This window comes from Streptopelia decaocto, assembly GCF_964273445.1.
Source record: "Streptopelia decaocto genome assembly, chromosome: 4".
Lineage (NCBI taxonomy): Eukaryota > Metazoa > Chordata > Aves > Columbiformes > Columbidae > Streptopelia > Streptopelia decaocto.
In genome coordinates, this window is record NC_138658.1 from 651,376 (window position 1) to 665,318 (window position 13,943).

At 47.8% G+C, this 13,943-nt stretch overlaps 1 protein-coding gene across 1 annotated transcript; it reads left to right on the plus strand.

The window, feature by feature from the left end:
* Positions 1 to 1,306: 1,306 nt before the first annotated feature.
* PPEF2 (protein phosphatase with EF-hand domain 2) lies at positions 1,307 to 13,151 on the plus strand (the record flags this gene model as incomplete). The annotated part of the gene is made up of 15 exons (XM_082051185.1): positions 1,307 to 1,693; positions 3,347 to 3,474; positions 3,933 to 3,990; positions 5,067 to 5,242; positions 6,270 to 6,384; positions 7,050 to 7,096; positions 7,526 to 7,813; positions 7,903 to 8,052; positions 8,335 to 8,670; positions 9,675 to 9,860; positions 10,498 to 10,640; positions 11,148 to 11,254; positions 11,584 to 11,747; positions 12,267 to 12,354; positions 12,973 to 13,151. The coding sequence occupies exons 1-15, from the start codon at positions 1,633 to 1,635 to the stop codon at positions 13,149 to 13,151; spliced, it is 2,226 nt and encodes a 741-aa protein (XP_081907311.1). The 5' UTR covers positions 1,307 to 1,632.
* Between the last annotated feature and the right edge of the window lie 792 nt (positions 13,152 to 13,943).

Genomic DNA, 13,943 nt, shown 5'->3' on the forward strand with positions numbered 1-13,943 from the left:
TTGAGAGCATTGCTACGTGTGCTCCTGTTGAGTCACCCAGGTATTGTGAAGATGGTGCAGTTCGGCATTCTGGGCAAGGTAGAGAATTCCAGCATTTCATCCGCTTTAGGTATGTTCCGTGCTGAAATGTTGCCTGGCACGGCTGGTGCTCCTGAGCAAACACTGCACTGCTCACCTTCTGCAACACCAGCCGTGTTCCTTCCATTAGCATTTCTGCACATCTGTGGCTATTCCGAGAGGCAAAAGGGTTGCAGGAAGCGAGACAAGGAGACAGACTGTTCCCTGTGCTGGGAGGTACCTCTGCACTCACGCTGTCCTCACCCTTCACAAGCCTTGAGCTGTGGTCTCCTGCAACCACCAGGCTGAACATTTTTGCAGGTGTTTTTTTCCTTCCCTCCGTTTCTCAGCTTTCTCCTTCCCAGTTCTGGGTCAGGATAACAATCTGTTTAATTCCTATGCGATACAGCCTGGGACCGCTTTGGCAGTAGCACACGGAGTTGTGCTCTTCCTGCTCTTTTTTTTTGAGAGGAAACATGTCTGACTGTGAATGGCATTCTGGTTGTCCTCAAGTGTGACCTAATCTGGAAACAGGATCCATTTGCTCTGACCAGAGCTTTCTGCAACAGCGAGATGACCAAAGTCTGACTGTCCCGTCCTTTTACACTGGCCAGCACCTGAGTAATAGATGGCATAGTATAATGTAATGTAATATAATAGAATATAATATGCCCCCACACTCCAGCAGTTCCATGAGGTGAAGAGAAGCAGTGTTTAACAAAGCTGATTATTTTCTTATGATAGCTAATTGTTAATTCAGACTTATCTCCCCTGTAGCTGTGGCACTACAGATAGATTTAAACACCATCTGTGTGTTCCTTGCTCATGAGCGTTATCCTTCACAGATGGCTATGTCCATGAATATTTACATTGACTGATTGTTAATGAGTCAATTTAATGACTTTGGCGCTTCCAGATCAGTACCCCAAGCCTTGGCCTTTTCCCTTTTCCTGCACAGCGTGCGAATGCCTCCCACAAGCAGCCATGTGTAGCACTCCAGCCCTTTCACCAGGCGCTCCAGCTGGGCGTGAGGGAGCGGGGAGGCAGCACCAGGATTCCCAATGTCATCAGCTCTCGGAGCTCAATCAGTCCTGTTCTATTGTGGTGTCCGAAATGATGGTTCAGGAGAAAGACTGCCATATCGCTAAGAGTTTAACAGCCTAAATTAGGCATGTGATGCGTTGTGAGAGCACACGAATGCCTGATTTATACATCTACTGTACAATTACCATACCTAGATATACCATGTCTTCTATTTTTATACAATTAGGAAGGTGCTGAAATGATTCCTATTCATATAGCTGACTTGAAATTTGAATAGCAAGACAGAAGTCCTCATCCCAGATTGTCTAGAAGACAACAAAGTAGCTGGAAGAACCTGGTAGTAGAAGATGTAGTTGGGCACAAGGCAAGACATCTGCTTGCTGATCTTAATAAGTGTTAATATATTTAATTATAGATTCTCGGCACTGTGGGACATGTTGCAGCTGTTTTGATTCTGACCGAATGGTCTTCCATGCATCTCTCGTGGTTTTGGTGATACTGGCAACGTTCTAGGAGCACTGGTTGCAGAACATGGGGTCTGGTAGCTCTGTAAATGTCAACTATAAGTACTCTCTACAGAAGTCTGAAAATGGTGAGTCATTCTTTGCAAAGTAATCTTTTCCTATGTGCTCCTGTCCATCTCTTGGGAGGTTTCAGTGGATGCATTTGTTTCCCGAGTTAACTGCTTTTCTTGATGGTATTGAGGTGAGGTCACGTCTTTCCGTATCCTGTGATGAGGAGTCCCAGCTGTCAGGCAGCAGACCGACAGGCTTGACAAGATAACAGCTATTTAGACCAGGATTAGATGAATATCAATCAAACCCTGACCAGAAATGAAGCGGCAGAAAGGAATTCTGTTAGAACTAACGTCCGATGGGTTCATCAGTTGCTGGCTGAGATGTGTGCTGCCACGTGCTGCACTGAGAGACACGGTGTCACCCTGCTGCTTCCCCTGGACTCCCTTCTGCGTTAGTGGCGCAGCACTGGTTAAGCAGAAGCGTTAGCAAAGCCAGAATAAATCCAGTTCTACAGAAGGTTAAGATGGTGCGGCTAAGAAAAGCTGAAAAGCAAAAAGTGTGCTTTTTTAAAATTATGTCAGCACAACACTCCTAATCTCTGCTAATGATCCAGACGTGTTTGTGGCTCTCGAGGCTGTGAAGTGATTTATTTTCATGAAACCCTCGGTGCGATAGTGTCAGGTTTCTGGGTGTGCACTCAGGTCTGCTACGGAACTAAGGGAGTTTATGAGTCAGACTTTACTCATAAGGAAGCATAAAAAAATAAACAGATTATTTTGTTGTTTCATTCAGTTACCAGCATTGGCAGAACAGCAGCATGCTGCGAACTATTCGCAAAGTGCTTTGAAAGCGAAAATAGCAACTAGATTTAGAAATGAAGAGTGCGGGCATACTGTTGTGATTCAGCCTGTTTCATTTGTTGAAAAACCCCACCTTTCATTTATGTATGTTAGAGCTGTCTGGTGCCCGCAGCAGCACAGAACCATGGACTTTCCCAGCAACTTCAGGACTATTTCCGGATAGTGATAAATGGTTTCAGAGGAGGAAGACAACACTCATTTGCTGCGGATTTGTGCATAGTGCTGCTGTTTTGGCACGCTCTCAGTAGCTCATGTCATGATGTATCAATCAGTTTACCACTTGGATCCTCATCAAATGTGGATAAATCTCTTTCTCTTCCTATTTTGTTATTTTTTTCTAAACTAGTACAAACACTGCCAGATCTGGTAAATTAGCATTTTCAGTTGCAGAGTCATTAAGTGGCCAAAGATCTGTGTCCCTCTTTTCACTGTGTGGGTTCATTTTGTCTTTATTTTATTCCATTCCAAGATAATAGTATGTTAACATCTATGCTAGAATGGATCCCCTCTGAAGTTCTTCCAGAACTGCAAAAGCTGAGGTATTTATTTGACTTAAAGGGAGGTAGACAAACCCCATATTTTTAAGGTTCTAGAAGGGGACTTGGTGTCTTGTTTTCTGACGACTCCCTGTGTGGCGTCAGTCAGATCTCTGGTTTCCTGAAGCCCCGGTACCTGGACTGTAAGATGGACATGAAAGTGATGAAGGTAGCTAGAAAGGCAAGAGACAGCCTGTTAACACTGAAGAACGTGTTTAGATCTTTAGGCCCTAATAAGCTGTTGCTAACGCTGGTGCTGAGGAGCCAGCAGCGATGGCAGGTTATCTCAGCTGCTGCAGCTCAGCAGGCTGCCTCTGCTTTTCTCCTCCAGCTTTCAAGGCAGCCGTCTTGATCCAACGGTGGTATCGGCGCTACGTTGCTCGGCTGGAAATGCGCCGCCGTTGCACCTGGAGAATCTTTCAATCCATCGAGTACGCTTGCGAGCAGGACCAGATCAAGGTGAGGTGCCAAGGGGAAAATACATCCTACGTGTGCACCTTTCTTCCTGTTGATTTCCTGCCTGCTTGTGTGTGATGAAACCCTAAGTGACAGACCTTGAAAGCAAGCTATAAGGAGCGTTTCACATCCTAAGCCTTTTCCCGAGTCTGAACACAAAAGCAAGCCTAGTTGGCTTATTTTAACTTTGATTATTATGCTTTTATATGGTTGCCTTGCTGTTAGGGGAGAGAGAAAGGGCTTACAGATGTACTTTGGTCTGTATGGCTGAATGTACAGCTACTTTTTTGATTTCATCACCAGATACGCAAAACTAGAATCAGTATAGTATGATCTGCTGTACATACCAGACAACGTGAGAAGCGCACAGATAGTACTTCCAGAAAGCAGATGCCCTAAGGTGCGGCTCTGTAGCATTTCATTCCAGGGCGCATGATGATAAGCTCTCTCTCTTCTTGCAGCTTCACAACTTCTTCAGTTACCTCATGGACCACTTCACACCGAGCAGCAGCAAAGAGCGTAAGTTTCCACGTGCCGTTTGCAGACGTGGCACCAGCAGCTCAGCAGCACAAACCCTCTACTGGTTTGTGGCCCTTCAGGATGGCAAAGGGGGCCAAGAAAGTCTGAAGAGTGAAGGTGTCAGGCATTTGGACGGGGAGCGAACTGGCTGGAGTCTGCCAGAGCTGCGCGAGGGATGTCGGCAGTTCCGACTCCTTGTGAGCTCGAAGGGGCCTCAAAAGCTCAGTATGTTGTCTCTGAGCACTGATGCTGGGTAACTAGGGCGCTGCTCCAGGTTATTGATTTGATTCATACTTAGTCTCTCTCTTTGAATTGTGGGGGGAAACAAGTGTTTTGAGAACCAAGACAGTATCTTTCTGAGTCTGCAGAGAGCATGATACACTATTTCTTAGTGCTGGGAGCTTGCTCGTGAGCTTAGGTCTGAAATCTGATGGTAGCATGTCAAAATAAACTATTGACTTTGCTGACCACAACCTGCTGAAGTGCTGGCTCCTTCCTTTCTAGCTGTCACCCTTTCTCTCACAACCACCCTGTATATTTCACAGCAAAGCTCTGTTGAGGAGGATTTTTTTTCCATATCTGTATAAAACAGGACAATAGTGTCCTGTTCCTTGAGCTGGGATCTGAGATATTACATGTCTTTTAAAAAAAGCGTATTTATACAAACTTTGTGCAACTGAGAATGTAGGTGCAGGGCTAGAAAAAACAGTGGGATGTACGAGACAGTCTTTTTTACACAGTTTGCTTTCGCTTGTCATTGAAAATAAGATTTCAGTTAGCCATGGCAACCGATGTCCATCTGTCTCCACCAGTTTTGCAGCAAGCGGTGCAGCTGGCAGTGCTGCTTGGCTCCCAGCACTGACACCCGTCCCTGCGGCCCTTCCCCTCTGCAAATTCTGTAGTGGTGTCTAACGAGGAGTTCGCCTCCCCTGCTGCCCTTGCTCATGAGCTCCAGCCTAAGCCACGAGCTTTTCTTTAGCAAATTACTAGAATGGTGTATTGAGACAACTTAACTTTGCCTTGTCTCCTTCTCCTTTTTTTTTTTTCATAATCAAACCACACAATCTGTCATCCAGGGGATTTTATCAGTCGCATGTTCGTAAGCGGGGAAAGCTTCAAAGAGGCAGAGCTGGAAAAATACTGTGACTACGAATCCCTGGAGGTGCCAGACTCCTACACGGGACCCCGTCTCTCTTTCCCACTCCTTCCTGACCATGCGACTGCCTTGCTGGAAGCTTTCAAACAGAAACAAGTAAGGATCCCCAAAGGAACCACGTTTCCCCTTCTCTGCACAGAGGTGTAGGATGGACAATCCAGTTTTAGACTTCCTAACAAACTAAGCTGGATGGGGTATAACGAGCTTACAGGCTGTTAAGCAAAGCTGGGGTGGAAATGATCTTGTAGATATTTCCCCCCGCCATAATTACTTTTTTCCTTTCTGAAAATGGATTTCTGACAAAACTGCAAACTTTTCCCAGCTGTGTGTCCATAGTAACGTAAATTTCAGTTTCAAAGGAAAAAAGCCCCATGGAAAAAAGTCCATGTTGAAACAATGTCATTTTTTGTTGCGGTTCCTCAATTTGCAAAAAATGTATAGGATGGCCTAGATGGAAACAGCCAATTAAAATTTCCTTTTCTGCCATGCAACTTTGACTCATATTTAAAATGTGAAATGAGGGGTTTTGCTGAGGACGTCCAGCACCAGCTCAGCAGCACTAAGCTCTCACACAATTGCAGTGTTCTGCTGCCACCCTCAGTCACGCTGCAGAACTGCAAAATAGCCCAAAACATCCTTCTCCAAACAAAACCACTTCTCAAACAAATGTGTGTGTCTTGACTAATATGAAATGCTTGCAGCCTGGCTTTGAGCAAACATATCTCTGCAGGATACACAGCAGCTCAGGGCCTGGCTTAATGTGGAGAAGATTAAGACCTGTAGGAAACAGCTTCTTACCTGTGCAGGGCTGGAATTTCTGCTCTTCTGGAGGTGCTGTTGCCTGGCGGATCCAGCCTTGGTCACAGGGCTTCTGTGTTCTCTTGCCAGCCTGCAGTGCCGCGGCTGGGCTGCTTTTGGCAAGTCTTTTCCATCCTGCCGTTGCCCAGTATTTGCCTCATCTCGTTGGTAAGCCCGTAGGTCAGCACTGACCGTTGTCCCGCTGAGAGCTGTGTGGGAGTTCCGGCCCTCCAGGCTATCGTAGTGGGGCCTTTGCAGACAGAGCGGCGTTGCTGCTCAGAGGTCATCGATTTCCTGCTTTAATCCCTTCACTTTCTCCTAGTAGCAGCTCCACGCTCGCTATGTCTTAAACCTTCTGCACGAGACCAGGAAGCACCTGAAGCAGTTGCCAAACATCAGCCATGTCTCCACCTGCTACAGCGAGGAGGTCACGGTGTGCGGTACGCTGGGCTGGGGGGGCGCTGCGCAGGCTCTGCGCCACTGGGACAGCTGTCAGACAGTCGCACGAGCACGATGCCTTTGTCTGTACTGCATGTGGAACGCAAACGCAGTCCGTAAGCAAAATGCTTGTTGCTTTGAGAGGCAACTGGGGCTGTCTAAAATATGTGGGTTCTCCCTGTGATGCTGTATTGGAGCTGCTGCCAAGACTGGGCTGGAGCGGGTCTGCTCCGTGGCCCTGCTGCTGCTTGGTGTGGAACGGGACAGGGGTTTGTCTGTGGGGTCTGCATTTGGCTTCCAGAGAGATTGGGGGACATGTCATTAAAAACTCCTGCCACTAGATGGTAGCATTTAGCTTGGCATAGCCTGCTTGAAGCACGGTGATTGTAAAAATGCAAGGAGAGGAGGTGGTATGGATGGAAAATACAAGGATATATATTTGTCCAGGGGAAGATAAGAGCGATAAGTAATTTGAGAGATAAAGCTTTTCACCATTGTTTTCCTGCTCTAGGACTAATCTTTAAACTTTGAGATATTCCTGAAAAATATGTACTTGTACCTTGAACTTCCCAAAATATTTCGGTGGTCACTCAGTTATCATAGGTAGTTATTTATTGGTGTCTTTTAAAGGCAAACATACTGTGACTTGTCTTTTTGTGCCCATTAGGAGACCTGCATGGCCAGCTGGATGACTTGTTCCTCATATTTTACAAGGTAGGCAGCGTATTTGGAGAGGGAGGCTGGCCAGGCATTGTGAGAGGTATCATATGGGTCATGTTGACAAGCATGTGCAGAACTGGGCCCTTCACGTGTGATTCTCCAGGTCAATTTGATCCGTTTTAAATGGTTTCATAAAGCAGCAGCTTATTCCCTTGCTGACTTTGAAATCCGGGAGAAGTGAAGTGTTGTGATATACATTTGGGAAGTGCCAGTGGACATTTCTGTGAGTTCTGGTACCTCCTGACTTCTAGCATTCACTTTTTAATGCATGTCCCACTGGGAGCCCACAGGATAAAAGTAAGAGTCAGGATCTATTGCGTAAGGTAACCTGGGGCAGGAATGGGAGAACGTGCAGCTGGGGCGGACGTATACTGGGATCACAGGGAGGCCTCTCTAACATGCACCTGTTCCTTGCTTTTACAGAATGGCCTTCCTTCCCCTTCCAAGTCCTATGTGTTTAACGGGGACTTTGTAGACAGAGGCAAACAGTCCCTCGAGATCCTCATCATCCTCTTCACCTTCCTCTTGATCTATCCCAAGGAGGTTCACCTCAACCGCGGGAACCACGAGGACCACATGGTGAACTTACGGTACGGGTTCTGTGCGGGGCTGACTGGGATGTCAAGAGTGTCGCTGCGAAACCTCACTGAACTTTCTTTCCCCTGTTGCTTTAGCTACGGTTTTGCCAAGGAAGTAATGCAGAAATACAAGGTGGGCAAACATTTGTGTCTCTTTTACCACAAGATGCAGACTTTGAAGGCTTGATGCTTCATCTTTTCCTTTCTGACCTGTCTTCCTAGGTGCATGGGAAGAAAATCTTGAAGATGGTTCAGAATGTCTTCTGCTGGCTGCCCCTGGCCACCCTGATTGATCAGAAAGTTCTTGTTATACACGGGGGCATCTCTGACACCACTGACCTGGACATGCTTGAGAAAATTCAAAGGAACAAAGTAGGTTTTATTTCTTAGATACTGCAAGAGACAACAGTGCTTGCTGATTTGTGGCGAGGAGGCAGTCAGGATGGATGTAGACCAGCTGTAAACCAAGAATAGCATATCCGAGAGGATGGCACTAGTCACCTCCCACAATTAATCAGCGCTCGATGACAGCAAAGACAATTGAGGCTTGGAGACTTGGGTCACTTGACAGCCTTCCAATGGAAGCTGTTAGAGCTGGAGATGAAGGTTTCCAAGCAGTGTGACCAGCTCACTTTTCTCTCTTACCTCTTTCAGTTTATTTCTGTGTTAAGAGGGAAGAAAAGAAAGGAGTCGAATGCAAATGTGGAAACAAAGGAAATAAACGGAGAGAGCAAAGCAGAGTCTGAGCCAGGCGAGAAAGAGGCGGCCCTCAGTTTGTGTCCGCAGCCCCGGCCAACCCAGGCTCCCAGCATGACCAACAGGCTGGAGTTCTCCAGGTGGGTCCGGCAGACGGTGCAGGAGCAAATCGAGTGGTGCCGCCGGCTGGTGGACATCAGCGAGTCGGAGGACGAGGAGCTCACCTATTCCAGCATGGTGTCCTTGACGGATCTGGACGGGCCATGCTGGACTCGCCAGGAGGAGTGGAAGCAGGTGAGCAGTGGGGCCCTGTGCTCGGTAGGCTGCGGGTGCCTCCTGCGGGTTTGTTCATCTGTTATGAGCAATCTCAGTATGAAAAGTGTGGGTCAGTGCACAGACCTCTCTGCAGAGACACTTTTGCAGCTTCAGGTAGTGGAGTTTCAGAGCAACTCAGCACTGAAATTCTGGTGGGCAGGCTAATGGGGTTTGTGCTCCACTGTCCCTCCTGCTCTGTCTCCCCAGCCAGCCTGGTGTTGGTCATTCTGTGGAAAAAGAGCGGTCACGAGGGCTGTGCTGTGAGCCGGGGGTCTCAGCTGCTTGGGGATGTTCTGTTAGATACCTGTGCTACATCCAGCCCATCCTATGGCACGATTCCCTAGCAACCGAAGAGCTGTGCAGGAGAGTCACCTGGGAGGATGGAGCTGTGTGTGAGGCTGGTGCTAGCTGCTGTTCTGCTGCTGCCTTTCTCCTATCCGGCTCTTTACTGGGCTTTTGGCTTTCTGTGCTCTGGGTCTGGGATCTTGGTTTTGTGTTAGACCAGTCTGTAAGCCACTTCTGTGCACTCTGAAACCATTTGTTACTTAGTTCTCGTTACATATGACATCCTGGCATTGCCCACCTTATCAGCATAAAGCTATATATTGAGGTCAGGGTTAAAGAGATTAAACTTTAATCCAAATAGTGGTTACTGAGTCGGCACTTACTTAAAGTACTGAAGGCTGCAGAATGTCCTGGCTAGAGAGCAAAGGGGTTTAATTCTAAGCCTGCTCATGGCCTCAGGATCTGCTGGTGTTCTTGCCTGTGTTTTGGGATGGGGGAGGACAGGCAAGGCTCTTTGAAATCTCAGAGGCAGCAAAGGGAAAGCCTGTATCAGGCCTAATTTATGGACTCTCCTCTGCCCCCAGACACTTTGTGTGTGTCTGTAGCTCTAGGCCAGTAATAATGTCACCTCTGTGGTGGATCAGCCTGTGACATCTGCTGGGTACATTTTACTCAGTGAACTTTTCCAATCCTTTCAGATTCTAGACATTCTCTGGAGCGACCCCATGCCTCAAGAGGGCTGCAAAGTAAATACGGTGCGAGGTGGTGGCTGCTACTTTGGGCCTGACGTGACAGGGAAGATCCTTGAGAAGTACAACTTGCAGTTCCTCATCCGCTCCCACGAGTGCAAGCAAGAGGGCTTTGAGTTCTGTCACAACCGGAAGGTCAGTGAGGGGGGCGGCGTGAAGGATCCTTGTGTTTCCCTGGTGGCTTGTCTCAGCTCTGCATTTCTTCCAGCACGTACAAAATCCTGAGCAGCCTTAGTGGGAGTGAAGTCTTGGGTCAGGGCAGCCTGGAGCCACCTGCTCCGTTGGGGTCATCTGCTGTGCAGGCAAAGCACGTCCCTGTGCACGGTAGCTGAGAAGGGATCGGAACCTGCTTGTGCCTTCGCCCCCACTTACTGCAGCTGTTTCTGAAGATGATGTACAAAAGGGTGTTATTATAATACTAAGCTGCTGCAGCAGAGTTTTGCTCTCGGGAGATCCAGGGTCCCTTCAGGGATTCAGCCGGGGCACTTTGCCTCCGCTCCCTGCAGGGGAGCGTGGAAGTTTGTTGGGGGAGTACAGTGAAATCACAGAAGCCCAGTTCGTGGCTGTGAGACCAGTGCCACCCTCAAGGAACTTGTACCTGTAAGGCTCCCAGGCCAGCTGCCACCTCACTCTTCCTTTTCCACAGAAAACATGTTGCTTTCACAGTCTGTTGACTCCAGATGGGATCCGTTGCATTGTTTTCACTGATACACACATATATATAATAGAGGATGTATGTACTGACTTTAAATGTCTCTCTTTTGGGCGTTAGGTGCTGACCATATTTTCCGCTTCAAACTACTACGAGATTGGCAGCAACAGGGGAGCCTACGTGAAGCTGGGACCGGACCTCATTCCCCATTTTGTTCAGTACCAAGCGAACAAGACAGCCCATACTCTCACCATGACCCAAAGGCAAGGTTTCTCCAGTTGCTCTGTATTCACTAAGTCAAAATTCTGAAAGGGAGACGTTGGGAGCTTTGAGAAAGTTTGACGTTCACAGTGTGATTTACTAAATAATAGCACTAGAGGAGGATTCAAGCTTTGTGCAGAAATTACTGAGAGAAGCTCAAGGTTTCAGGAGGCAGCATTACAGGAGCAGAAAAGGCCTCGTTTTCACAGGCTGCTGATTTTTCAGCTTCTCTTTTCAACATCCAGGTTTAACTTTTGACCCTTGCTGAGATTCCCTTTTGCTTTGTTACTTCACAAATTGCTGCAGGGATTTACTGCACCAGCTGCAGGGAACTGTGCTCCCCCCACGCAGCACCTTGTCACGAGCAGTGCAAAGCGGCCGTAGCTGTGCAGAGCAGTTGTGCGAGGGTCTGGGCAATCCGTGGGCAGGCCAGGGACTGGGAAGGAGCAGCTTCTCTTGCACTTGGTGGCAAGTCTTTAATGTACTTCTCTCTTTGCTGCATCCTCCAGAATCAGCAGAGTAGAGGAGTCAGCCTTTCGAGCGCTGCGGGAGAAGCTCTTTGCTCACACCTCAGCCCTCATCAGCGCGTTCAAGGCCTACGACATGGATAATACAGGTAAATCTGAGCCAAGAGACTCAGGTTAAGTCCCTGGTGGTTCAGGCTTGAAGCAGTCAAGTCTGGTGTGTTACTGTCACAGGAGAGGCTGTGTCGGACCTCGCCACAGCTTTGGTCCCATTTGCTGCTATTCGGTGTTTCTGTTGGGATGTCTCTAGAGACGGGAAAAGCGAGGGATGTCCTCTGAGGCAGCTGCCTCTGTCAGAGCACCTCAAGGGAACAGTGGTATAGCAGGGGGTGGCACAGAAGCAAGCACGTGCCAGTTGTCCTGATGTCCTTTCAGCTGCCCATCTCTCAGAGGTCTCCACGGCTCTTCCTTCTCCTTGCAGGACGGATCACGCTGAGCAACTGGGCGACGGCGGTGGAGTCGGTCCTGCGCCTGGGGCTGCCCTGGCGGATGCTGCGGCCGCAGCTGGTGCGCAGCACGGCGGACGGCATGCTGGAGTACAAGCGCTGGCTCGACGATTTGGCCATGGAGCAGCGCAGCCAAGAGGTAAGAGTTCACCCCCTTCGTCAAGGGGTGATGGCAAAGCAGCTCACAAGATTGTGAGAGAGTGAGAGTGGCTAGTTCCTGGATAATCTGAAATCATGCTGAAGTTGATGGAAAAGCTTGCATTAGTTTGAGAAGTCCAGAGGCATTTAGTCCATTGCAGAAATAAACACATCTGAAATCAAAACCTGGAGGTAGTTCTGGATGCAGGCTTCTGAGCAGTAAAATGATATTTCATTCTCTGAATCACAGCTTCCTGGTTCCGCCCAGCAAGAACAACTCGGCAATGGTTACAAAACATAGTCCAAGCCAGTGTCTTATCTGCTAGGAAAAGCTGTCTGTCTGGAAGCGGCAGGTTGCTGTTGTGCTATAACACAGAGGGTCCATAAGGCACACACAAAGCAAAGTGCATTGCTGGCAAATTCTTGAGAGAAGTAAACATTTTTATATATGGGATGGTCTGCACCAACTGCTCAGAGCTCTCAGAAAGGACAGAAAGAGTGTGAACACGTTGTCTTTCAGCACATCCAGTCAAGCTTGCTCGAAGTCATTTATCGCAACAGATCCAACCTGGAGACCATATTCAGGATCATAGACAGAGATCATTCAGGTAAGCAGAGGCGTTGGTCACTGCGTTCCATTATTCTGTTGGGCTCCGTTTATTATGTTCAAAGGCTTTTTTATTTAAGGGTTTGGGTTTTTGTCCTCCCTCAGTCAGCATTATTGCCTCAGGAGCTTCTGATGAGGCCTTGTGTGTTTCCACAAACATGAGGTATTTTGAAGGTAAGCGTGCAGTCCAGGTAGAGAATTAATAATCATTGGTTCTGGAGGAGTTCGGAACAAAAATTGTCAATACAAAGACAGTAATGCAGCATACTTGGGCTCTGGAGTGTTACCTGCTTTCAAGCAGTCATCTCCACCAAATTTGGGAAGCAGACAATACAACAGTCTTTGCCATAATTTGTTTTCCCAAATTGTATGATGTCTCTTTACTGCTTGAGGTTGTATTTTAGCCAGTGTTCTCCATGCTAAGAAATTTAGTTGCAGCACATGAACTGTACATTAGGAGTAATTCCTCTCCTTCCTTCAGGGTCGGTAGGCAGCAGGGGTGGGACGAGAGGTCGACCCTGAGCAGGGGTCCCTCCTTGCACGCTGAGCAGGGACTGACCGGCAGCAGGTGCTCACGGTGACCTTGCACTGATGGGGCTTGTGCCTTCCTCCCCCGCAGGTCTCATCTCATTTGAGGAATTCCACCAAACCTGGAAGCTGTTCAGCTCCCACATGAACATCGAACTCACAGACGATGGCATCAATGACTTAGTTCGCAGCATTGACTTCAATAAGGATGGCAACATCGACTTCAATGAGTTCCTAGAAGCCTTCCGCCTCGTCAAACAGTCCCAGTAGCGAGAACCTGGGGGGTTGCCGCGTCCAATGCCTTGACTGCCTGCGAAACCAGCGGGAACGCTTCCTACCTAACCGCAGAGCACGCCTGCAGCGCCAAGCACGGAAAAGGAAGGCAGGTACCTGTAGCATTCTTGGGCTGAGAACAGTAGCCAACAGCTGTGTTTCATTTTGGGAAGGCAACAGTAAAATAAACAAGCTGCATCTCAATTCTGACCATTTTTAAAAAGGAGCTGTGTTTTAAGTAGAAGCTCCTGCTCAAAGGGAAGATGCAACTTAGTTTGTCTTGTCAATACATGCAATGAAATGTTACAGGTCTATTCAAGCACAGTAAAATGGAAGATATTTCTTGTAAGCAGTGTTCTAGCCAGGTAGCAACAGCTCGAGCACAGCTTTCCTTTTAATAAACAGAGTTTTTCCAGATTGCCTTCTCTGTTTGTCAACTCTATTAGCAAGAGTGCTGTTTCCAGTATTTACTTCCCCTCTGTTGTCCCTTTGCTGTGACAGGTTTGTTCTCTAAGTTTGAAGCTATTAAGTATGTGCAGTGGAGCAACACTTCTAAAAAACCCAACCTCCCAAATATGTGAAACTGTCTCTACTGGGGAGATTTTTTTATATCTATTGAGACCGGTACATTTTAAAAGGCCACAGTCACAGGTTGAGCACCACATGCTGCTGTGCTTAGGCTGCATGTTTGAGTTATTTTCAAAACATGGTACAATTACAGCTTAAAAAAGGAGGGGTTTGAAGTGCTTGCAAAGAAAAACCAGCCTCTTGATCTCACCCAAGGCCCTG